Below are 24481 nucleotides of genomic sequence, written 5' to 3' on the forward strand. Positions count from 1 at the left end.
CTAGCACAAGGAGGCAGAACAACCTCTGACAAAAAGTTAAAGCAGTGCCAAATACCAGGTACATAATCTGATCTGAGAACCTAAGGAAAAGCCCTAAGGTCTTAAGTATGACCAGGGATGTAGTCATCATCTCACCAGCTAACAGCAGGGCAGAGTCCAGCCTCGCACCAGCTGGACCCTGGATCCCACATCCAGGCCAAGTTTGTTCATACCTTGACAGGAGAGAACAACAGTACCAGAGTAACTAGTGATGCACAGCACCCAAAACAACATTCAATTCTCATCACATTGTATCACTTGTTACATGTTTCTTCAGAACTGCCTCACCCCTAAGTCACCAGGTTAATCCTCTCCAAGCTGCTCTATCACTTCCACTCCTCAGCTGGCCAGGAAGGAGAAAATACAGTGAAAGGCTCATGAGCTGAGATAAGGACAGGGAGATCACTCAGCAATTACCATCACTGGTAAAACAGACTCAACCTGAGGAAATTAATTTATTACTTATCAGAGTAGGATAATGAGAAATGAAAACAACTCTTAAAACACCCCTTCCTTCTTCCTAGGCTCAACCTTACTCCCAAATTCCTCTACCTCCTCCCCCTGAGCGACACAGGGGGATGGGGAACAGGGGCTGTAGTCAGTTCATCACAACATTGTCTCTGCCACTCCCTCCTCACTCTTCCCCCGCTCCAGCATGGGGTCCCACCTATGGGAGACAGTCCTCCACAAACTTCTCCAACATGGGACCTTCCCACAGGCTGCAGCTCTTCAAACTGCTCCAGCATGGGTCCTTTCCACAGGGTGCAGTCCTTCAGGAACAAACTGCTCCAGCATGTGTCACCCACAGAATCACAAGTCCTGACAGAAAACCTGCTCCAGTGTGGGTTCCACTCTCCACAGGGTCACAGCTTCCTTCAGGACGCATACACCTGCTATGGCTCAGGGTCTTCTACAGGCTGCAGGGGGACAACCTGCTTCACCCACGGTCTTCACCACAGGCTGCAAGGGAATCTCTGCTCCAGCCCCTAGTGCACCTCCTCCCCCCCTCCTTCTTCACTGACCTTGGTGTCTGCAGTTATTTCTCTCACATATTCTCAACTCCTCTCTTCTGGCTGCTGTTCCACAGCGGTTTTTCTCCCCTTCTTAATATGATATCACAGAGAGCCTACCACCATCACCAACGGGCTCAGCTTCAGCCAGCAGCAGGTCCATCTTGGAGACAGCTGGTGCTGGCTTTATCAAACATGGGGGAAACTTCTGGCATCTTCTCACAGAAGCTACACTTATAGTCCCTCTGCTACCAAAACCTGGCCATGCAAACCCAATACAGATGTAAATCCAGAAACCTCACTGATGAAACAAGAGCAGTGTTACCAGGGAAGACACAGACAGGTATGTCTCTTTGGAAGGAGGAGACCAACTTTACAGGTATCGCTTCCCCATCTTCACCTCTCTGCTTATGGAGACTGCTGTAGAGGTGGGAGCAGAAGTTGTTACTGTAGTGGGGAGACTGAAAAAACTTAACACACAGTAACACAACTAAAGAGATTATTTTATTCAGAGGTTTGGTCTAAATAGTTGTTTCTTCACTGGCAAGACTTCTTGCCCCTTCAGGACTGTCTCAGACCAGACAGACTTGTTTGGATATTAATCCTGATAAAAACCAAAACAAGCAACACAACCAAATGCTCTCAGCAGTGACAGTAAAGCAGTTTGAGTTTTGCTTTCCAGCTTTTCTGACTAATCAGGAACTTCATTTCAGACTGTCACATTTCTCACCTGGGAAAGCAAGCTGGGCAACTGATTTACCTACACCTACAGAGACAGCAGTTGCTGAGTGTCATTCTTAAGACAATTCATTTCAGCCCCACCACTATAAGCTAGTGAAGCTCAATGCTACAGGATACAGTGCAAGACAATCTGCCCTGGTCCTACTCATCCATCTCTACATTTCCTAGATACTTACCAGCTACATCTCTCCTCAGCATCATTTGTTTTAAGTAAAGGTATATAATTAACAGTCAAGCACCTCACAGAGAATTCTAGGAACGCTGAACCCAAATGTTTTAAAAGGTCATATAAAGTTAACAACATAATAGAGAGAAATGCCATCTCCTTTGGGGTCCTGATAAGCTAAAACCTCTTATGAAAAACCTGAACTGAGGCAACCACCGGAGTTGTTTTCCCCTCCTGAAGTCCAATGCTCCCAGCTCCATCCTGTAACAATGAGTTTGGATCTCTAAGCTTGTTTTTTGCAACAAAAGCAAGCCACAGAAAAAAGCAGCACATTCTACCACTGCAGCCATCTGCCTGGAAGCCTCTGGTTGTTCTGCCCAACACAGTGTTCATGCATGCCTACAGGAACAAGCACCACTTGGGCAGGCAGGATTCAGCAAGTTCTTCATCTGCTGAAGCCAGAGCATGATATGGGAACCATGACACTGGGAGTTGTATTTAAGGGTTTTATTAGTTGTTCTTCTGCAGAATCAAAATATTTAGCAAATTAAAGATTCCTCGAGACTACTGATATTTTATTTAGAACTTGAACAATGTACAACATAAAGTATCAAAAACAACCCCAAACCTGATTTCTAGTACTAGATGTTATTATGTAATTTTATAACAGTGTGAGAAATGGAAATAATGCAGTGAGTATATTTGTTCTAAAGAAAGCACTTGAAAGAAGCCTCCTGCATCACACAATATTATTTAAAACAAAAAGATAACAGATTTCCTAGCAGGGCATTGTCTTAAATATCCTACAAACCTGGAGGATTAAGAATACTGAGCTCCATCTCTGCCTTCAGGTTCAAGAACCAACACAAGTTGCAGGTCCAGGTAGAGTTCAAAGTTTACCTGTTTTAAGAGAACTTGCACACCATTCAGCATTGGATGCTCATGTCTGGCAGAAGTGTTGTTGGATGCATGGGTAAAAAAAAAAAAACAAACACACAACCAAGAAAGCCTAAGAGGAACAGTTTCTCTCTTTATGCATAGCAACAGTTTCTGAACCAGTATTTTACTAAGTTACAGACTAACTTTAAACCAAAAAAATAAAACTCCATTGCACTAAAGGTCAAATTTAACCAGTTGATCTGGACTACGACACAGTCAAGTAATTCAGTACAAGCAGATACCATGAAAGCAGCTTCAAAGAACCAAAGCATCCTAGTTTCAGAGCCAACTTAGTATTCTGTCCAACTCCAGTGCAACAGCGAGGGGAAGAAACCATTCCAGTCTCTACATAGGTGGAATTCCAGTAGAGGTTGGGCAGTCTAGGCAGTCTGACCAAGCTGGAAAAAGGAAACAAGTTTTTAAAATGTCCTTTACTAAGAAAGAAAGTTGGCTCTCGGTGGAAAGAGAAGTGCTAGTGATATACGTGGATGGGCTTGCTCAGTCTCTCTCCCATGTATGTGAAAAGCTAGACTCCTTCCTGCTGAGAGCAAGCCACACTGGATGTGAAGGTGGCAGGGCTAGTCCTGCTCCTTTGCACACTCATGTGTTTTCAACTAGCTCCTGCACGGGCCATTAAATCTTCCAAAGCCTTGTGTTGGTCATTGTTATTTAATAATAAGACCTCCTTAATGTCTTGTACTTCAAAGCCCTTTTCTTTAAATTGGCTCATTAGTTGGAGAAGTTCTGTGATCATAGACAGTCCATTATTTGCAAGAGAAAAGATCAGTGCTTGGTGGAGGTTTAGCACAGAGCCAGTCTTCAGGGACTGGGCACTCCATGGGGTGGATTCCTCCTCCCCAAGTACATCCTGGCTCTCTCTAACTGGAGATGGAACAGCAGAGCTATGGGTGCAACAGCCCACAGAGCCTCACCTTCAGTCTGCTGTGTCTGCAGTCCTGCATTTCCAAAATCCTCTTCAGCAAGGGCACCAAAGCTCAGTCTATGGGGGTGTGTCTCCCAGTAGGAAATTTATCAGCCTAGCTTAACTCAGACTGATTGATGTCACCCTGCTCCCCCATCTAGCAGCCACTGCTGCATCTGAATTTTTTTAAAGTTACTTTGACTTTGGGAAGAGTAGAGTAGAGTAGCCCTTGCTATCAACTGGCTCTTCAGATCTAGGGCAAACTTGGGAGATTAGCACAAACCCTACTGGACACACTGTGTACAATACTACCAACATCAACTACAAATCTTCCCTGAGCTTTCAAAAAATAAAGTAACAAGTGAATCAGCCAATCAGACTTATGAACCCTGTGCCATTTACAGAGCCTCTGTTCCACTTGGGGGGAAACATGACCAAAAAACTAGAAAAACAGGTTGAAATGGATGATCAGGAGATCAGCAGTTTCCAATTTTGGAGTTAAGACAGTAGCAAACGTGTTTCCTGAACTCAGTCACTTCTCCCATCTTCACACCATAGTTCCTCTGCGAGCTCATCACTAAGCCCAAGAAAGGCAAGAAAGCGTAAATATGTAAGGGGTGGGGGTAGGTTGCACCTCTAAAGATTTCATATAATAAATTGGCACACAACAGGCTGGGAAACTTTAAGAGATCCTGCTGTCCTCTGCCCTGGCTACCTGCTCCTGCCTCTGTACTTTGGTGCTGGTAGAACAGACAGACAGTGAACCAGACCCCAAAAACATTTTCAGCTTCTTCCAGAAAGAGCACTAACCTAATTGACTGAGCAGTCAGACAGATGTCATAGAATCATTTAAATTGGAAAAGACCTTTGAGATCATCAAGTACAACCATTAACCCAGGACTGCCAAGTTCATCACTAAACCATGTCCCCAAGCACTGCATCTACCTGCTTTCTTTAATACCTCCAGGGATGGTGGTTCCACACCCCCAACCACCCTTGGCAGCCTGTTCAAATGCTTCACTACCCTTTCAGTGAAGAAATATTTCCTAATACCTGATCTAAACCTCCCCTGGAGCAACTTGAAGCCATTTCTTCTCCCAATTAACAAGCAACAGAAGAGACCAACCCCACCTGCCTACAACCTCCTTTCAGGTAGTTAGAGAGAGCAATAAGGTCTCCCCTGAGCCTCCTCTTCTCCAGGCTAAACAGCCCCAGTTCCCTCAGCTGCTCCTCATAAAACTTGTGCTCCAGATCCTTCACCAGCTTCGCTGCCTTCTCTGGACATGCTGCAGCACCTCAATGTCCCTCCTGAAGCGAGGGGCCCAAAAGTGAACACAGTATTCAAGGTACGGCCTCACCAGTACCAAGTATAGGGGGACGATCACTTCCCTAGTCCTGCTAGCCATGCTATTTCTGATACAGGCCAGGATGCTGCTGGCCATGGCCACCTGGGCGCACTGCCGGCTCATGTTCAGCTGGCTGTCAACCAACACCCCGAGGTCCTTTTCCAGCAGGCAGCTTTCCAGCCACTCTTCCCCAAACACGTGTTTGTACAAGGAAGAAAATTCACAGCCAGGGCAGGCTGGCAGGATTTGAAAGATAATTTGCTGCTTCTGAAATTAACCATCTCTGTACCAAGCACCTCACCCCACAATAGAACTCTGGGTTCAAAACATTACAACCAGAATAAGCAGGATCTTTAAAAAATCCTGTCCCCATAAAAATGCATGCAAGTGAGAGCGATAAAACAATGCAGAAGAATTCTAATGCTTTAAAACATATTCACTTTATTGCCGCAAGGATGTCCTTCAGCAGTCAGTTTTGGAAACAAGACAGCATCATCATGAAAGTCAAAATTACAGCAGCCAGAGGAACTTCTGCTGAATTCCCCATCACAGCACATTCTCTCTATTCCTTAGTACATCGCACCCTCACCTTCTCCTCTGAGCACTGGCGCATCTCCAAAGCTGCTTCAACAAGAAGTGGATCAAAGCCCTTCTCACAAAGCTGTCCATGTGCTAACAGGTAATCCAAAACCTACGTGGAATGAAGAAAAGAAACTAAGTTTGCAGAGTGGCATTCGCAGCATATAGTTGAATACCATCTCTGTACACGCAGAGGGGCTGAGGCGTGACTCCACCCTGGACTTTACCAGGGATGGAGATAAAGTCCTTCCTAGTAGAGTTGCGATGCTTTTTATGCAAGAGCTTGTTCAGAGAAAACAGACAAGCCTTTCTGTCCTCCTGTGCTTTCCCATCAGCTCTGCACATCATCTTCCACTCTAGTCAAAGCAGTCTCAGAAGCCTATCCTTAGCCTTCCATGCCTGATCACAAGGCAGAAGTTAAACTGTTCTTTTTATACTACAAGTTTTCAAAATGGAACTGTAGGTCCAGCAGTCAGCTTTAGCTTCCTCTCAGACAGCTGCAAAAACTGATGCAAAAGGCTGACTGCTTTCAGATTAAGATCAACTCAGCATACTGGTGAGTGAGCTGCAAATCCCAGTTCACACACCCAGAAATTGCTGCCAAATTTCTTATCTGTTCTCAGCTTTGAGAGGTACAGGGAAAGGTCGGATAGGTATGCTAGGTACACAAAAGAACACAGCCTACAAATACAGCAGGATTTAAAACCACCCTCTTAAGGGACATTTTTTCCACTCGATACTACAGTTCACTCCAGTGCACAGCTTAAACTGCTCTCAATGTGTATGTAGTGGGCAAACAGATCGGCTCTACAAGCAGAAGTCACTGGGACACTCCTCTGCAACAGGCACAGTCCCACCAGGCAATGCTCTGTGCAGTACACAGCCTGCCTAGAGCCAGCATCGAAAGTTTGGCCACACTTTCCCTGCTTTAGAATGTTTGAAGCACATACAAGAACCAGAGCCATGCTTCACCCTGCAGTGCTTTATGCTATGTGACCTGGGTTTAGTAAGCATTTGAGGCAACACAAAGCAGGAAGCACCACAACCAGAAAGTCAGTCAGTGGTGCCTTGTGATAGCCTTTTGGGGCTGTCATAAGCCCAAAGGGGCCAATCTCACTCTACAAGGAGAGACATCAACATCTTCACCCATGCACAGAACAATGGAAGTTGACTTTTTTTGTCACACAGCACTAAGCATGGTGTAGAGCCACACTAAGCTTCCTTCAGATGGTTTTGCAGCTCCTGGGAAGGCCCAGTACCTCTCCCAGCTTAACATAGAGCTAAGAGCCCATCCCAAGCTCAGCACAGCTCTAACCCAGCACCCACAGGTATGGCCGACTCAAGCAGTCTCTTATCAGAAACATATGCAGACACTCTTTGGTTTTAGGAGCTTTTACTGCCAGGTGACAACTTCTCTAGCAGTTATAATCTCACAGCAGCTACAGGCTGCAACCCCTTGCTAAAATAAAAGTATTCCCCCCCATCCATTTTGCAAACCCAAGGTTGTTTCTTAGCAGAATCAGCATCCAGTCAAGGGTTTCTTCCCCATTGCACAAGCTCTTACCTGGTCTATGTTCTGTCCCTTCTTCATGGCTTTCAGAACATTCTCAGGCGAGTACCCCATGTTGACAACCATCTCTACGCACTGCTTCTCACTAGCAGAGAGGACCTGCTGTAGTTCAGAAGCAGGGCCACCCGACCACTTTGTGCAGCTAGGGTTATTGGGCACTTTAGACACTGGGAAATCTTGATGCGTTACCTAAAGGGGAAAACCCAGAGGCTGAGGTGATGATCATCTTCTGCATCCCCCACACCCTGTTTCTGGCTAGTGCAGAACCAGGATATCCCATGCAATTAATCCAAGAGGCTTTCTAGACTGCCCTTGGAAAGCTACTCACTGTTAGGACGAAACCAAGCAGTGCACGTAGTCTGAACTCCCACCATACTCTTTTTACCCTCAAAACAACAATCAACAACCCAGACTCTTCACAATATACCCTCTCTTACTGGTGGATGAAAACCTTTCAATACCAAACCTTATGATATAGTCAAACCCTGTACCTCAGGGGAAGCATGGAGATTGCTTCCTTCACCCAAAGTTTACTCGTCACCTATGATTTTCTGTACTCAGAGGAACACTACTTCTGGAGATTTTCAGAAACATGTTTCAGTACAAGCACACAGGTATTTGGGAACTTACCACAGGGATTTCTCTTTCCTTGTAGTCTAGGTGTACCTGTTGGACAATACACAAATAAGATTACTATAAACATTATGCACCAGTGAGTAGAATTTGCTACAGCTGGGGGAAAATAAGGGTTTTATGGGAAAGATCTGGGAATAAGACTACCATACTAAGGAGGCTTGGTCTGATCAGGCTTCTACATGCGAGATGCACACATTACAATTGTGTGTAGTTCTAGAATAGCAATCATAGCGATCATTTCTTCTCTCAACACTCTACAAAAACAGATTATACTCTAAGAAGGATGTGTCCCCCCTCATAATAATTGTAAACTTGTTTATTCTGTGACTACTATATGTTCATACAGCTCAGCTTAACACGCTGGCTCCTGTTCAGGTCATCCCAGTGTTACGCTGTCTGAATGACAGTGATAATTTTAAAGTCATTGCCTATAGACTTCCCTTTATTTTTTTGACCATGAGAAGGGATAAGAGAAATAGATAACCCTTTTCTACACTCAAAGCACTGCATTTCATATGCCATGAGCAATGTGGCACACTGGCTAAAAAGAGCACATGATTTTTCTACCAACAGCTGGTCCCATTCCCAGTATACCAACAAGGCTAGGTAACATTCCCTGCTGTACACCTGCCCCATTTTTGCGGAACCAGGCTGCCAGAGGGCAGAACCAATCCACCACTTTATACTACTTTGCCCAAGATAACAGGAGTGCAGAGTCAGAACTTTGCCCCATCAAATCTGCACATTTCAGTTCATCTGATTAAAAACCTTCTTGTATTTTAAATCAAATTAGAAAAGACTACAAGAAATTACACTGTGGACCAAGAGCCTCTGTTTATTGCCTTTCCTTAATACCTTTTAAAGCAAACAGATTGCTTGAAAGCTTGTCCACTTCTTTCAGAAAGGCCTTCTTTGGGCCCAAACTAAAAAAAACCCACCCAAACAAAAAAAAACCAAAACAAAAAACTAACCCCCACAACAACAAAACACCACAACCCACAAAGTCCCCCAACCAACACACACACACCCAAAACCCCTACAAAACACCACCATAAAAAAACCCACCACCACAAACAACAAAAACCTGTTTATAGAAAAATAAAAAAAGAATATGTATTAGCATTTTGGCAAGTTCCATCTATTGGGGGAGGGGGGGGAAGAAAAAAAAAAAAAAAAAAAAAAAAAAAAAGGCTTTGTTCTGCATTTCTTCTTATTTTCATCTCCAGGGTAAGAATTTCTCTTCTAGGAGACAAAGCCCAAGAAATCACGTTCCATCCGATAGACTAGTTTACCCAAGAACCTCTCCTCATGGTAGTAGAGGGGTTCAAAGCTCTCCACACAGACCCTTCCTCCAGGCACTTTTGCCAGAGCAAAAAGCACTAGAATATGGGATACACTGAAACAAGGGTCTGGAGTAGCCCTGAAATCAGCTGGTTAGCAAACTGAAGGATGATGCAGCCAAGAAATCCAAAAACTGCTTCTGACACCAGAGATTCAAGAGTCTGGGGAAACCAACTCCTCCTCAATCTACATAAGAGTTTAACAACCTGTGCTTGTGGTCAGTGACTTCCAGAGGGAAACACCTAAAGAAATTGCAGGGGACAAAGCCAGGACTGGTCAACTCAGCAGTCGTGTTCCCTTATATCTCAAACTTGCGTTTTAGTACCCTTCAAGAAGCAGACATGCAGTGCTTTCAGTATGTGCTTGCACACTGTGCCTACTTTTAGGGACTTCATGCAGAGGCCAGGAACCCTGCCTGCAGCTGGTGTGCCCACACACATCATACTACTGAATGGCCCACCAGGAGTATCCCATCCTCCAGTAACCAGAAATTTTTCTAAATAAAATGCATCATACTAATCAGGTCTCTGACCAGTTTTGTTTAATTCCAACCTGTTGTCTTCACTAGTCATTTCTCTGCCAATGCTGCAAAAAGCAAACCAGTGAGCTTCAAAAACAATACTCAGAGGGGACCACCCAAGACAGAATCAGTGGAGCCTCAGAGAAATCACAAGTTTATTTCCATCCAAAAAACCCTAGATCATATTCACTGGTAAAGCATAAACTCCAGTAGTCACTCCAAATCCAAAGTTACATTTTCTAGTTTTGTGAGGAAAAAAAAAAAGTATATATAAGATTGCTGTGGAATACACTAGGACATATGATTGTCCTGAGGCTTTCTAAAAAGGACAGGCTTATTCTTGTGTAACCTTGAAGAAAAGGGACACATGAACCTTCTGCTCCCAGCTACAGAGATAACTATGACTTCCTTCTATCATTTTCATACTCTGAATAAGTTACATTTACTTCAATTGCTTGCAGCTCAGCTGTCATTTTTCAGCCACTGGGACCATATTGTGGAAATATGAAACAAGTATATTCTGAAGTCTTGGAATTGAAACAGAAAGAACTAGTTCTGCCAGCATACCTGTTTCTTGGTTTGCTGCTTCCAAAGAAGAATAGTTTCAAATTATGATCTTTATTACTTCTCCTAGTAAGACTATTTTTTGTTTATCAGTTTGTATCTTTTCTTACAGCATTTTCAAGAAGACACCTTCCCCTCTTGGCCTCTAATAAGTTTTAGTCCCACATAGATATTTGAATAATTAGAATGAAAATTTGACCATCTGAATGCCCATCTATCTAGTTGTAAGTGATCTTTCAGGTTAATCCCTAGAGATGTCACATGTCATACTTTGAGGTTTCACCTCTGAGCTACATACAACCTCTCAAACCTGTGATCTGTAGCAGTGCGCAGTTGCTCAACACATTGCTGCTTCTGCCAAAGTTTACTGTATTGAATTTGCTCTAGTGATCAATAAACAGCTGTTCTGCTGTGCTCTGACAAATACACTAGTTGCCAGAATACTGTATCTCACAATTAACAATGCATTTACCTAAGCCTGAAAAGGAGAGAAAGAACAACAGGAGAGAAGCAGTGTCACTTGTATCACACAAAAAACTACAGTATGCCAGTAAGGCCACAGAACCACTGCTTATATTGGACAGAAGCAGCCAGATTTTAGAGCCAGCTAGAGGATTTGACTACACAATTTCTACTAGGCTTCATAAGTATTGGTGTCCAGACCTTAGTTTCTTGGGGGGGGGGAAGAAGTCTGCAAGCTTACTCAAATATCTACTTTTCTTTACAAAGAGACAAAAACAACAGATGGTGTGAAGTTAAGTGTCCCCAAAGTAATTTTAGAACTTGCTACAAGTTTGGGGAAATTAAGCGTCAAACCCCTGCCTCAGAGCTTTACAACAAATCAACTGTAACATTAGTGATCTGAGATGATCCTAAAGACTGTTTTTGGTATCCACAAAACAATCCTTCCACACTCCTTTACAAGGAAGAGAGTAAATACCAGATTTCAGACCACCATTATTCTCATCCTTTTAAAGGCTAGATTTTAAAAGGATATCAGGAAGAAAAACACATACACAGACAATTCTTTCACTGCAGGTCAACTGCAAGTGCTTTTTTCTTCCCTGAACGACAGCACATACTTGTAGGCTTTTCAAGGAATAGAAGGAATAAGATAAAAACAAATTTCCCCTTATTTCCAGCAAGCCGAGAAACAAACCTAGCAGAGATTTAACTCAAAACCTAAGAGCGGTTCAGAATCTGATAGACCTCAGTTGGATAAGACAGAATGCAGGACTGTACAAAGACATCTCATACACTTAGTTCAAAGGTGTGCAACTATGAACAAGAGCTGAGAAGCTGAAAGAAAAGTCACCAGTATTAGTCTAAAAATATCAGATTTAGGGAAAACCTGCAGAGTAATAACCTGAAGTTCAGAACTGCCAGCATGAAGACCCATTTGACTGATCAGTTTGCCATGTAAATGAAGAGAAACTACCACACATGATCTCTGCACCACTCCCATTAAATGAACCTAAAACCACATGACATTTTAGAAGCAACATTTGCCTCTGCACCTCCACATCTCCCCAGCAACCCTGATTCTAATCTACTGCGTGTTTTACCGTAGTCACTGTGCTCTGAGATGATTCTTCTTCTGTACAAACTGTTGACACAGCCAGGGAAGGCAGCCTGGATGAAGAGGGTAATGTTGATGTCTCTATGTCGCTGTCCTCATTTAGAGCGGAAAGACCAACCATATGGTGTCCATTCAGTTCACTCACTTTACTCTGAGCACAAGTCTGCAAAGAGCTGAGGAAAGTGCCATTGTGGAGACAGGTAGTACTGTGGAAAGCACTTGTGAGCTTTGATGATTTCTGATCACTCTCATCGGAGTCAAGTTTAGGAAAGGACAGGGATTTGATATTACTCACTGAAGCAATAGGGGACAGGGATACTTTGGAAGACAAGGACATCTTTTCACAGTTTCCCAACTGCGGTAAAGTGATAAAGCCATTGGGTTTGTGAAGGGGCTTGAAGTCCAACGTGGCCCTTTCTATGGATGCCAGAACTTCCTCATCTTGCAACACAGACCCAGACCCTCCTTTGGGCAAAGTATTATCTAACAGCTGGGCAACAACTGGCCTGGTAGTACCAACATGAATTTCAAGAATATTTTTTAATTCCTCTTTATCATTGATAGTTTTTAATTCCAGTTTGTCAAATGGATCTTCTTCACATTCAAAATCAGCCAGGTTGAAGTCTGCTTTTGGACAAGGTGGACTGAGAGCCTTTTGCTTCACAGCACTGCTGTTGGCTGGCGTGGGAGTAAGAATATTATTGTGCCGCAGGCTAGCGAGGATGGGGTTAATAGGAGGAGGCATGGCCTCAGGGCAAGGTACCTCTGAAAGCCCCATTTTGTTGCTAACCTCTGAAGCTGCTTTTGAGTTCACTAGTGCTTCTTCTGCCTTATGTTCAGCTTCTCTCTGGGCAGCTTCAGTTTTGTCGATATCTTCAGCCCACTCAATTGTTTGCTTTTCCAGCGAGAAGTCATACTGACCAAGGATGAAAGGGAAAGGAGAAGAGAGAAAAAAAAAAATATAATGAACATAGCCACTACTTTTAACAGCAACATAACAGAATAAGAGCTACATGAATTACCATGAACAGGCATCAATTTTTTCCCCAGCATCTCTTATAACCTACAGACTAGCAAAGCTAGAAAACACCAAAAATAGTTCATTTTGCCTCTAGCAGCAAAACCTGTCTATAGTCTGCATTAGAATATCATATTTTGCCTCCTTCCTACATTTAGTTTTGCTTTAGAGCTACTGATCATCCCAAGATAAGTTTCACAGCCCTCCCACCCTCTTCCCCCAAGACAACAGATGTAGCAAGGGAAAGTCTAATGCATTACTAGATGGACAATCATACCCCGATCTGGCAACACTGAACTACGCCCTGTCCACAAGCTATTCAAGACTATAACAGGGTATTTTTGCATCCAAAGACCAATACAGTATTAGTCAGTTCCCCCTAAAAGATTCCTAAGGGACTTGATATTAGAGTTCTACACCCACTAGTTTAAGAGGTATCGCTATTCTTACCCCAGTGCCAGTGGCTCACCAGCCAAAGGGCTGCACCAAAGATGACAACTATCTGTAGTAGTAGATTTTGCTGCGGTTACTGGCATGACAGAATCCCACAAGCTTTTCTCATTTAACATCAGCTCCTTCAGGGCCAGGTTAGCACAGGAAGACATTTGTAAGCTACTTGCTACCAGTTTACTGGCTACCATAGTAGTCTGGTTGAGAGGACAAAATTCTGAACAAACTAAATCACTTAAATCTTTAGTATCTCATGAAGAATGAACAGCTTCAAATGTTCTTTAGAGAGCCACAAAACATTCAGAGAACACAGCCTACAAGTTAAGTCCAGGGTATAACCTACCTGTGACTTAAGAAGTTATAAGACATCCTTGCCAGGATAATAACATATAACCCAACAGGAGTGCTCTTCTTACAGGACTGCTAGGTCATAGAAATTCCTAGCTCTAAAGAGCAACAAGCCAGCAAGGCTTGCTCAGCCTCTACTAGGCTTTTTTGGGACTTGCTATATGTTGTATTGCATCCCATCCTATAGCAGGCTCCAGTGAGATCCTGGAGACCTGTTGTCTCAACCACAACAGTTTTCCCTTTCCTTAGCTCTAAGACTTCAAGAGGTGTGATATACAACTTATCAGCAAGTTGACTTTGAAAAACAAGTCACTGGCAGAAGTGCTAGGCACTACTCATTACACATTCTTTGCTACCCGAGCAGAGCTATTGCAGTTTTTGTGTTTGTATGTATATGGTTATATATACAGACAAAAATTGATCAAAGCTGGTTTTTTTTTATAAAAAAAAAGGGAGGTATTTATATACAAATATATGGCTTTGGGCAAATTTGCTTCCCTGTATTTTAATTTTTTTAAAAATAGCTCTTGCTACAGCTGTAAAGTCATCAAATTACACTTCAAGATGCATAGTCTACATAGTCACATTATATTATGCAAGGTGTTGCAGTCCAATCGGGTATGCTATACTTGAGCCTCAGCTTGACAGGAAAATGGAGACTTAGCACAATGAAGCCAGCAATAGGACATTAGAGTCTCCTTTGGTTCTCCCACACCAGCTTAACTGGGTGGAAATATGTGTATTAGGATGATCAGGTAATTGTTTAATGGTTATAATGAAAAAGCCGTCATGTAGGGTAATTGAGATATTCAGCTCTCCAGCAGATGAGTTGCAGGAAAGGGGGGGAAAAACACAGAACCATCTACTGCAATCAGTCACATTTGGAGATTAGATTTTCAACATTTCTGCTAGAACAATTGATTTTATGCTACCAAGAATTAATGGTCCTTAAAGGTCTGGAATCCATCCATACCAAGCTATAACCTGTTTGCCCTACAGCAACTGCACAGAAAACAAGAACTGGAAATTGTTTTCTTGATCTCACTATTGTGAGAACCCATAAAATATGATCATAGAAACACTTGTTATCCTCAAACAAGATTCTGCAAGTATGCCATAGCATAGATGGATGTATCAGTTCTTATTTTCCTCTTAAAAAAATACTACTCAAATTTAGTCAGTGTAACATTTAGACCTATAACTATTTCTATAACTATTTGTAATAGTTTAACTCAGCAGGCACTTAAACACCACACAGCCGCTTGCTCGCTTCTCCTCCCCCCCAGTGGGATGGGGGAGAGAATCAGGGAAAAAAGTAAAATTCATTGTTTGAGATAAAGACAGTTTAATGGGACAAAAGAAGAAGGGAAAACAATAATAGTGACAACAGAATTAGAATATACAAGTGATGCACAATGCAATTGCTCACCCAGCCAGTTTTCCCCCCCAGTTTATATACTGAGCATGATGTCATATGGTATGGAATATCCTTTTGGCCAATTGGGGTCAGCTGTGCTGGCTGCGTCCCCTCCTAGAATTTTTGTACAGCCTATCATATTTTTATCTTTCTATACATTCCAACAGACATTCTGCAATTACTTCCTTGCATATGAAATAACACTACAAGACCAACAAGACTAACATTTGAATACACCTGCAAACTGTGACTACTTGCAATTTACAGCACCACATGTTGGAGGCCAGGGTGAGGGGAAAAGAGAGCAGAAAGGCAAAATACATCACTCACCTGTGCTTCTCTAATGAGCTGAAAAGAATCAGGCAGGCAGAAACCAATGGGTAATCCAACCTTCGCTGGGGTTTTGAATTTGTCTCCTATCTTAAATGGGACATCATCAAGATAACTCAAAGGCCCTAAGATCAAAAGCAGAAATTGTATCAAAAAGACTTAATGAGTTTAATGCATTCAATTAACTCACATTTCTTTATTTGAGAGCTATTTTATCTCTGCTGCCCCAACTACACCAGGTGACTCAATACAAAGGAAGTTTCTTGATCGGAAACATGTTGAATGTGTTTGGACTTCATTGCTTCAATTTTAGTAGGTTCTGTTTGCTTTGTTTTTTTTAATAATGTTCTAGCTCATAACTATTTAAAAAAATCCACCAACCAAACCCAGACACACAACAATCAAACAGATTTTGAAGTCAATATACCCAACATTTTAGCTTCCCTTGTGACAAGACTATGCCTATGCAACAGTTGGAAGCTGAAGCTCTCCTGAACACTCTGTTATGTCTCTATAACATGAGGCCATTTTTGTCATATCCAAAACAGGCTTTAAAATAACCCAGCTTTAGAGCAGCTAAGAAAAACTAAACCACAGTTTTTGATATACATGTAGGAAGTAAAATTTGGATGCAAGTGGTCACAAGGGCAAAATGACCTAAAGTCTAGACACTCCACTTTAACCAACACACAGTGAAATAGCTCAAGATTACTTAGCATAGCAATTCTGATTTTTGAAACAAGGTAGTTTAACTTAATCAGCTGTCTGATTTGTGATCACTCCAAATGAGAGGCCTCGGACTTATTTCATGGTCCTCTATCTGTCCTTTATATCTATCATTTACACATGGTATTTAAAAAGCTTTAGGACAAAACCTTCTTCAAACATCTTGCAAACTCATGAGGCAGAATCACTTAGAGCTCAACCATCTTCAAGAAGCCAAACTATAGGTTTGTTTTCCTTGGGCTGCTGTGAAGCATTAGAAAACACACAATATAAATTGCACTGCTTCTCAATTAACTGAAAGGGGTTTCTTGGATCACTGGTCTAAGCTTTTGGAATTAGAGGCAAGGTTTCTAGCTGTGTATAACAATTTGAAGCATTCCTCTGGCACTCATTTGTAACTGCGTGTTGCAGATCCAAAGAGATATCAGTGGCAATATTAAGATGGCGTTCAGCGACCAACCTTCCTCAGTGAGCAGTGACTTGCCATTTTTATCTGACCCATGCTTTTTTACTCAGATGACAGTTAAGTACTGTTTGTGTTCCTTCACTATTGACTTGTCTACAAGGCAGTCACAGGCTCCAACAAAAGGATGAGCAGCTTCCAAAAACAGGAACATCCTATTAATTTGGAGTTAAATGTTTATGTGCCATCATCATTTGAGCTCTCATACCATGCACCACACTGGCTGGTCCCAGAGTCCTGTTAGGACACAGGTGGCATTTCCTCCAGCTTTTAAACCATCAGGCTGAATAACCTACATCCCACCTGCACCACCAAGATACAAAAGCACTCCAGGCAAAATATAACAACATTTTCATTGATCCTTACTGAGAAGCACACATTCAAGCATTACACAGCACAGCATCCAGATGGCACCTCACTGGCCACCAACACCACTATTTGCAACATGGCATCCAAATAGTATTTGAGCTGGCAATTTGAGAACCTGGATATACCAAAGTGTTTGCTTACATAGAAATAGCAACTGTGGCAGCCCTTGCACTGAGTATGGTAAATCATGGACAGGTCAGACAACCAGATCTCTTGACTGCTCAGAGGCCAGCATGACTACTGCTACTATGCTCTGCTTAGTCCTACTTTAAGCTCTAAGCAAGATGATCCAAGCAAAGCAGGATTATCTCTCTGCACCAATATCACAGCCCAGATTGCTCTGTGTGCAAATACTTGTCTTATTAGACCTATTGATGCAGCAAGTGGCAGACATCTCCCCTTACACAAGCCTTCTTGTTTTCCTGAAATAGGTACTAGCCACAGAAGGTATAAGCACACATTGTGATATTTACATAAGGACACTCTTTGTTTTGGTACAGTAAGAAACTCAAATACACCTAGACTAGATGGGCTGCCCTGACAGCTACCAGTTTAACCTCAGCAGCTAGGCTAAGAAATAAAAACTTTCTAGTTTCTTTCCAGGTATACCAATTTGTTAGTAACAACCACTGCTATAACCTAATCTTGAATACAACTGCTACAAAACCCACAAACACGTTAAGAAACACATCAAATGTTTTGATGGTGAAGTCTTTCTGAAGCAAAACATTGATGCACATGGTATTCACTTTGTTCCAGCCTAATCAGAACAGTACTACTCTAGTGAAGTTAAAATCTGATCTAGAAAGCCAAGAATCCTTATATTTTTGTAAACCAATGACCCTTTTGCCTGAACACACCGATGGGTAAGGATGCAAATTGTTTTAAATGGCAAGTTCTAAAGCAATAAGCAAAACCTACATATAGGAAGTTTTATGCAAGCCACTGTTTCAATAGTCACATGTTCAAGTGAAGCAATTAAAGGGTTTTTTTTAAACTTATTTAATATGGCTGTTAGCCACTTCATCCTTTTAGCAGTTAAAAGCATATTGTAGAAGTTCTGAAAATAGCCCTGGTAAAAGTGTACCTCTCAGACTGATCTCTGACACTATAGGATATTCCTGGCCCAAGGTTCTACTACAAGAGTAAGTTTTCTCTACACTCTAGAATAATGTAGAAATCACCGGCCAACTCCTAGAAGCGTGCAGTTTGGTAGCAAAATGGAAATGTTTCAGATAAACCAGTTACCAGTTACAAATGGGGAACAGTTTTTGTGGTCACACAAACTTCACTTGTGTAGTTTTCAGAAATTTGAGTTAAAAGCTTTCAAGTTGTATAGCAACAGTGACGATACAACATCAATATTAACATACTGCACTTGGTATAACCCACACCTTTTGCACAACAGGTGAGAGCTACATTTCTAGATGCCACTAATTACTACAACTTAAGCTTGAACTTCCAGTTATCCAAATGACAGGAGAGCATTTGAAGTTACATGCTTAGGCATAGTTGCAGGTATATGCTAAGACAGGAAGAGTTCCTTCCCTCTCCATCCATACCTTACAATCCCATCTTTATCTCCATCTATACATGGTCCCAAGCAACTTGCTCTTGCAGGCTCTGCTTGAGCAGGGGGGTTTGGACACAACGATCTCCAGAGGTCCCTTCCAATCTCAACCATTCTGTGATTCAACAACAGTCCTATAGCCTCCAATAAGCAGCTCAACGATAAGTACAAGAGATGCATCAACTATGTTGACCAATTTCATCAGCCTGCCAGAGACACCGAGCTGAAGGTAGTTGTTGGGCTAGATGCTTTACAGTAAAGCCAAAATTCACTTGGTGGGATTAATTCTTAACAACCCTGGAGAAAACTGAAAAAAATTGCCCTGCTTATTTCTTACATAGTAAGTCAAGGCAGTTGCTCTGCTACTCCTCAAACAGTACTGTGACAGTGTTGCTGGTATCATTAGGAACAGAGGGTATGCAAAGTGATAGACAAGTTAACCAGCCAGCTTACAGCACCATTTGTTTTGATTTTGTTATTTTGAAGCCAGGAGCATGTTCCACTACACCATACTGTTTTGAGAAATATTTAAGACAGGTTGAATTCTGGATCTGAGCAGTGCCTTTGCTAGTCTGGTTTAGGAAGCAGAAGAGAAATAAAAACAGACTCAGAAGACAAGCAGTTCAGAGCATTCATAGATAGAAGAAAATAACTGCTAGAGAACTGGCAGCTATCTAATAAAGAAATTGTCTTGCAGCAGGATTACTGGGCCACAGCAAATGAGACCATCTAAAAAATAAGTTTTAATAGGCCATTTTTATTAGTCCTTATTCATGTATTTAAGGGAGGCGTTTCTTATTCTGTATTTCAGCTTTACACTTGCAAGACTGAATAAAAATCTCAAGGAAAAAAAAAAAAAAGGGAGCTCCCCAGGATACTCTTATCTGAAAGATTATCCAGGAAGATCAAGACTGAGTTTCTAAAAGCAGAATTTTCTATAGCATGAAAAAAAAAAAAAAAAAAAAAATCACATTAGAAATTTCACATGAACCTCCTAGTACTGCCTTGAATGATTACCGTTTTGAAGAAGCTACATTACATACAAACTGAACTTTAACATTCCACAGAAATAATAATCCTCAGAAATTACACCCCATTTTCTAGAATGATGGGTACATATACAGGCAAATAATTTTTATGATACTAATCATCTGCATGACACTACACGTCTCAAATGTAGAAGAAGTTATTCTCTTCTTCATTCTCCTGCTGAAGTAATTAGTCCAATTTAGGAAAAAATTCACTGCTGAGCAAAAAGCAAGTATAGCTCAATGATATATTAAAAGCTTCACTTTCAATCCACCTTCTCGCATGACTTCCATAGAAGGGAGCTACTGATCTAGTGTCCACTTGAGCAAACATCAGATCAATATCACAACTGCAGTTCAACTTTGATTTTGAAGGGGAAGGCAGGGGAAGGGGAAGGTATTATTCTGCCATGAAGGAGCGGGGAACAGTCGCAGACTGAATTTCAGTTTAACTAGAGAATAGGCACAGCATCAGCAAGCAACTATGCAATAAGGAAGCTAAGGCACTTTGTTCTTAACAAAAAACTACTCAGAGGCAAAACATTAGTCTCTATGGACTGTCTGGGCTGGAACATTAGTCAGCAACAACAGTAGAATTCATCCTATTTAAGAGGCAGGGATGTCAAATTTCACTTACCATGAGAGTCAGATGCCAACTTCTTAGAAGCCATTTAGAACCTGAAAAACATTTTAAAACAGCTTTAACAACTTTATACATGTAGCACAGCATAAGTCTATTGAAGTACTGAAGCCTGAGCAACAGGCTCCAAGCAGAAGTTGACCTCTAAGACGAGCCTGCCAACCGAATGTTATAAATATATATTTAGTATTCAATCATTAGGAAAATATGCATGATCATTAGTGAAATGTGTAGCTTAAACAGAATATAATTGTTAGCAAAAAAATATAGCACATGCTTCCTTGTTTAGAGGCAGGTAGTCAAGGCTATGAAACCAGATATGTGGCTTTGTTTACAAATCGGTGGTTAAAATCAAGTAGATAAGGAAGACTCCCTTGGTTCCTCCCTGAGCCCTGGCCAGGCTTTGGTGGGATCGAAGAGGAGAGTGAAACCAGATGTTTCTGTATTTGAAATTAGGTGAGCTTGTTTATTCAACAGTATAAAAGCTGGATCCTCTTACAGTGACTTTGGAGACCTCACCTATGAGCAGATGCACTGTGGACCTCCCAATTGCCAGGAAAGGCTCTCCAAATCCTCACTGTAATTGGGGCTCCCCAGCAACTGCTGATCTGGATGATAGTAAAGTATAAGGCAACTGGTGATGTATCTTTCTTAACCACTATAGTCTGTCATATGTAGTAGTGATTAGATACATTACCTTGTCTTGTTTTATTCTTGCTGTATTATTTCACTTACTATTCTATTGCTTTAGATGTAAGCAAAGATAAACACACTTTTTTAACTAGGGGTCAGCACAAAGGACACAGACGCCATCTACTGGCAAAACACCTATGCACTTCTACAGCAACTTATCTCTAGATTACAGGACACATTGCAGACACTTGCTGTTTATTCTGTTCCCAAGATAGATAAGCAACCTTATTTTATAGTTCTGAGAATTGACTGAGCAGACAAATAAATTAGACCAGAGTTTGACAGTCTAAGTAGCAAAATGAAGAAAAAAAAATAGGAAAAACAGAGCCAAGGACCAGCCAGGTTGATCAGGAAGGCAGAGAGTTCCAGATCACAGTGCTCAGAGGCCACTCCATCCCAGACCCACAGAGCACATCATGCGTCCCCTGGCATTAAGAATAGCCCTTCCTACTGGAAACACCACACTGATCCTTCTCCAGTTTGATCTCTGCTGCTCTAAAATGGGATACTATCGTATTGTATGCACAGTCAGTTAACCAGTATGGCAGCTGTCTGGACACACTGGGTAATGCACAGATAACAATACGGGTATACAATAAGTGGTACCATTAAGGAGATATTTTCTGATACACAAGAAAATCCTAATAATTCTCATCCACTGCCCACAGAATTTTACTAACAACTTGTAAAATATGGATACAATTCCTACATGGCCAAGATGTTAAACGCAGAAGTGCCTACCCAGCTTTTAACACAGAGCAGGCCTGTTCTGAAAAAAAAGAGCTGTTTTTAAGACAGAATTAGCTGTCTAATTAGCTAGCTAAAACCCTGCTCCAGGATGCTTATGGTGTGTTCAATAACATAACTGGTTCTTTTGCTAGATTAGAAGTACATCACAAGATCTTTCTCAAGACACCACAGCATAATCCTTCAAATAGCTGAACTTAAGTCCTCCTTTGACATTATACATGACAAAGCATCAGTTACCCTTTGTTTCTGAAGTCCTCCAGCTCACAGATTGAAACGCCCAACAGCCATTCTTCAAAAACATGAAGTTATCTGGTACACCCCTACCAACAGCAGACAGTGCTCAAAGCATAACTTGGAGCAGACCTAACATTCACACCCATCATTCCCCAATCAAGATCTTACTCTGCCTCAGTGTTTCCACTGCAGATTCCAAATGCAAATATTACCTTTAAAGGAAGGGTGTCATAAGGTGAGGATTACACAGACAGTTTAGCTATTCCTCCTGGCAGCTGCTGACATGTCTGGGGTCAGGAAGAGCCAGTTCCAAGTACTTTAGGAAAGTACCTTTTAATGTGCAAAGGTCCCTTTTAACATTATATTGAAATCAATGGGTGAACCAACTCTACTGGCTAACAGGAATTCAACACACAGCTAAAGCCAAAGCTGTACAAAGAAAGTTACCTGGGTACAACCAGACTTCACGAAACATAGTGAGTAGATGCTAGGCTGTGGGAAAGAGAGTCATGCTGGGCAACTCCAGGCATACCCCATACAAAAGAGCTGCATGTCATTCTGCTCAACATTTGTCAGGTTCTTCTCAGCACATCTCAACACCTCTCTCAACATTGGCATTACATCCAAAACCATCCTACTAAGCCAGAGAATTGGTTTTGTCACTAGCCAGCAACTGCTTCTCAGAAGCTAACAAAACATTGAAGCTTCAAAGACAGAAGAAAAAGGAAGTGAAACATTGACAAGCCTGCCATCTCAGGAAGGCTGTCAAGGGCAAAGCCACAAGACCACCCAATGCATTTGCATGTCAACTACTAGAGCTGAATGGGCTTTATTAGTTCCAGTGCCACAGAGAAGATCAGACTGCAGACTATAGCACATGAAATAGGCTGCACCTTCCAGACCCAGATCGCTGTCAGACAAGCTGCTACATGGCTAGTTCCTCTGTACGAGAGTAGCAATTAAGATGTCAACTTGATTTCTATTACTGAAAAAGCCAGGCCACATGTGAAATTATACAGCCGTCACAGTCTTCAGTGGCATACAGAGGACTGGTGAAGTGAGAGGCACAGCCTACAAGCATCTATTATGGTTGTCCATCATCCACTATTACAGTAGAGCTGAACTAGGGACAAGGCCTCTACATACTTCCTTTAATTTCTCCAAGCTAATCTTTCTTCTAGCAACATGGTTTAGTGATGGACTTGGCAATCCTACATTAACAGTTAGACTTGACAATCTCAAAGGTCTTTTCCAACCTAAATTATTCTATGATTCTAGTTACTATCTCAGACTGAAAATAAAAGTGTTCCTTTTCTAAAGGACTTTAAAACTTCTGATGAGAGGCAGTAACCACCTCACTTGGGCAACTCAACTGACAAGGAAGTTTTTTCAATGCAGCACCAGTTATCTACAGGTACTAGAGTTTATGCTGCCTACCTCATTTACCAGAAGCAGCTTACTCCAGACTGTACTTACGTAAAGGACATTGATTTCTCTGAATTCCCTTTTCATTTTTAGAATGATAATCCATATCCCCCTCTCCAGCAGGCCATTGCAAGGACATACTAAATTTGCCATCTCACACACTAATCTTAGTTTACCAAGTACTAAGTTACCATGACACTATCCATTTGCTCCAGGGACATTAGCAGCAATGCTTACAAGTCTCCCAGAACCAAAGATGTGCACATCTAGCATCCAGGAAGTTTTGCAGTAGTATATCAATCTGGGGCTGCATAAAGCCTTAGATGTGTCTTCAGTGTCAAAACATCCCACGTAAGCAATAAGTATCTTGCTTTTGTTGGCAATCCTGTAGCCAAATCCTAATGCAGGCCAAACATCTACATTAACTTCAAGGTGCAGTGGGAAAAGTGATTCTTCTGCCATATGCAACACCTTATTTTAACTATAGAACTAGCTAAGGCACATTGTTTTGCCAATTGACTGGATACTAAGCAAAAGTGAACTCCAAATCAAATATAAGGATAAATGCAGCTCATTATATTAAAATACAATAAAGGAAAAATAGCACGCAATATGATAAAGGGAACAGTACTAGTTATTATGCACAATAGGATAAAAGAGCAATAAGAGCGAAGCATCAGACCATTACTGCAAAGCATTACAGAGACTGAGAAAAGGAGACATCACCCATTACCACCTTAACATCACCCAGGCCCACCCTTTTTTCTGGGAAGCCCCATTGCAGCCGGTGCCAGGAGTCTCTCGGTAACTGGGAAAATTCCTACGCAGTGTGTCCACCCATAGATGAGGCTTCTGGCCCAGTCCCGGAGCTTGCCTGCCTTAATACTCAGTGAAAAACAAAAATAGTTTACACACCTAGTGTATGCAAACTTTTAAGTTTAGGCTAAGTGCAGGCGTGTACTATCTCATGGTCTGTAAGGTTCACACATGTCAGGGATGTTGGCCAGACACCCAAGTATGGTGAAGTTACTGTCATGACACAGCTGCACAAAATATTTACTGTCTGGA

The 24481-nt window shown here is 41.8% G+C and overlaps 1 protein-coding gene across 12 annotated transcripts in view; it reads right to left on the reverse strand.

Moving 5' to 3' along the window:
- Positions 1-1138: 1138 nt before the first annotated feature.
- Positions 1139-24481, reverse strand: part of LOC119140880 (ubiquitin-associated protein 1-like) — a 34239-nt gene continuing 10896 nt past the window's right edge. For 5 of the 12 annotated variants that reach the window (XM_037372539.1, XM_037372536.1, XM_037372542.1 and 2 more), the window contains 6 exons: positions 20309-20349; positions 15516-15640; positions 11939-12868; positions 7943-7978; positions 7307-7501; positions 5582-5854 (listed from right to left, as the gene is read on the reverse strand). In XM_037372539.1, coding sequence (XP_037228436.1) covers positions 5726-5854; positions 7307-7501; positions 7943-7978; positions 11939-12868; positions 15516-15640; positions 20309-20342 — 1449 coding nt within the window. In that variant the 5' untranslated portion in view covers positions 20343-20349 and the 3' untranslated portion in view covers positions 5582-5725. Of the gene's footprint in view, positions 3294-5581; positions 5855-7306; positions 7502-7942; positions 7979-11938; positions 12869-15515; positions 15641-20308; positions 20350-20830; positions 20920-21008; positions 21057-24481 lie in introns of those variants that run through there. The other 7 variants (XM_037372541.1, XM_037372538.1, XM_037372537.1 and 4 more) reach the window with 6 other exon arrangements.

The sequence above is a fragment of the Falco rusticolus genome, chromosome W (assembly GCF_015220075.1).
Source record: "Falco rusticolus isolate bFalRus1 chromosome W, bFalRus1.pri, whole genome shotgun sequence".
NCBI classification, from domain to species: domain Eukaryota; kingdom Metazoa; phylum Chordata; class Aves; order Falconiformes; family Falconidae; genus Falco; species Falco rusticolus.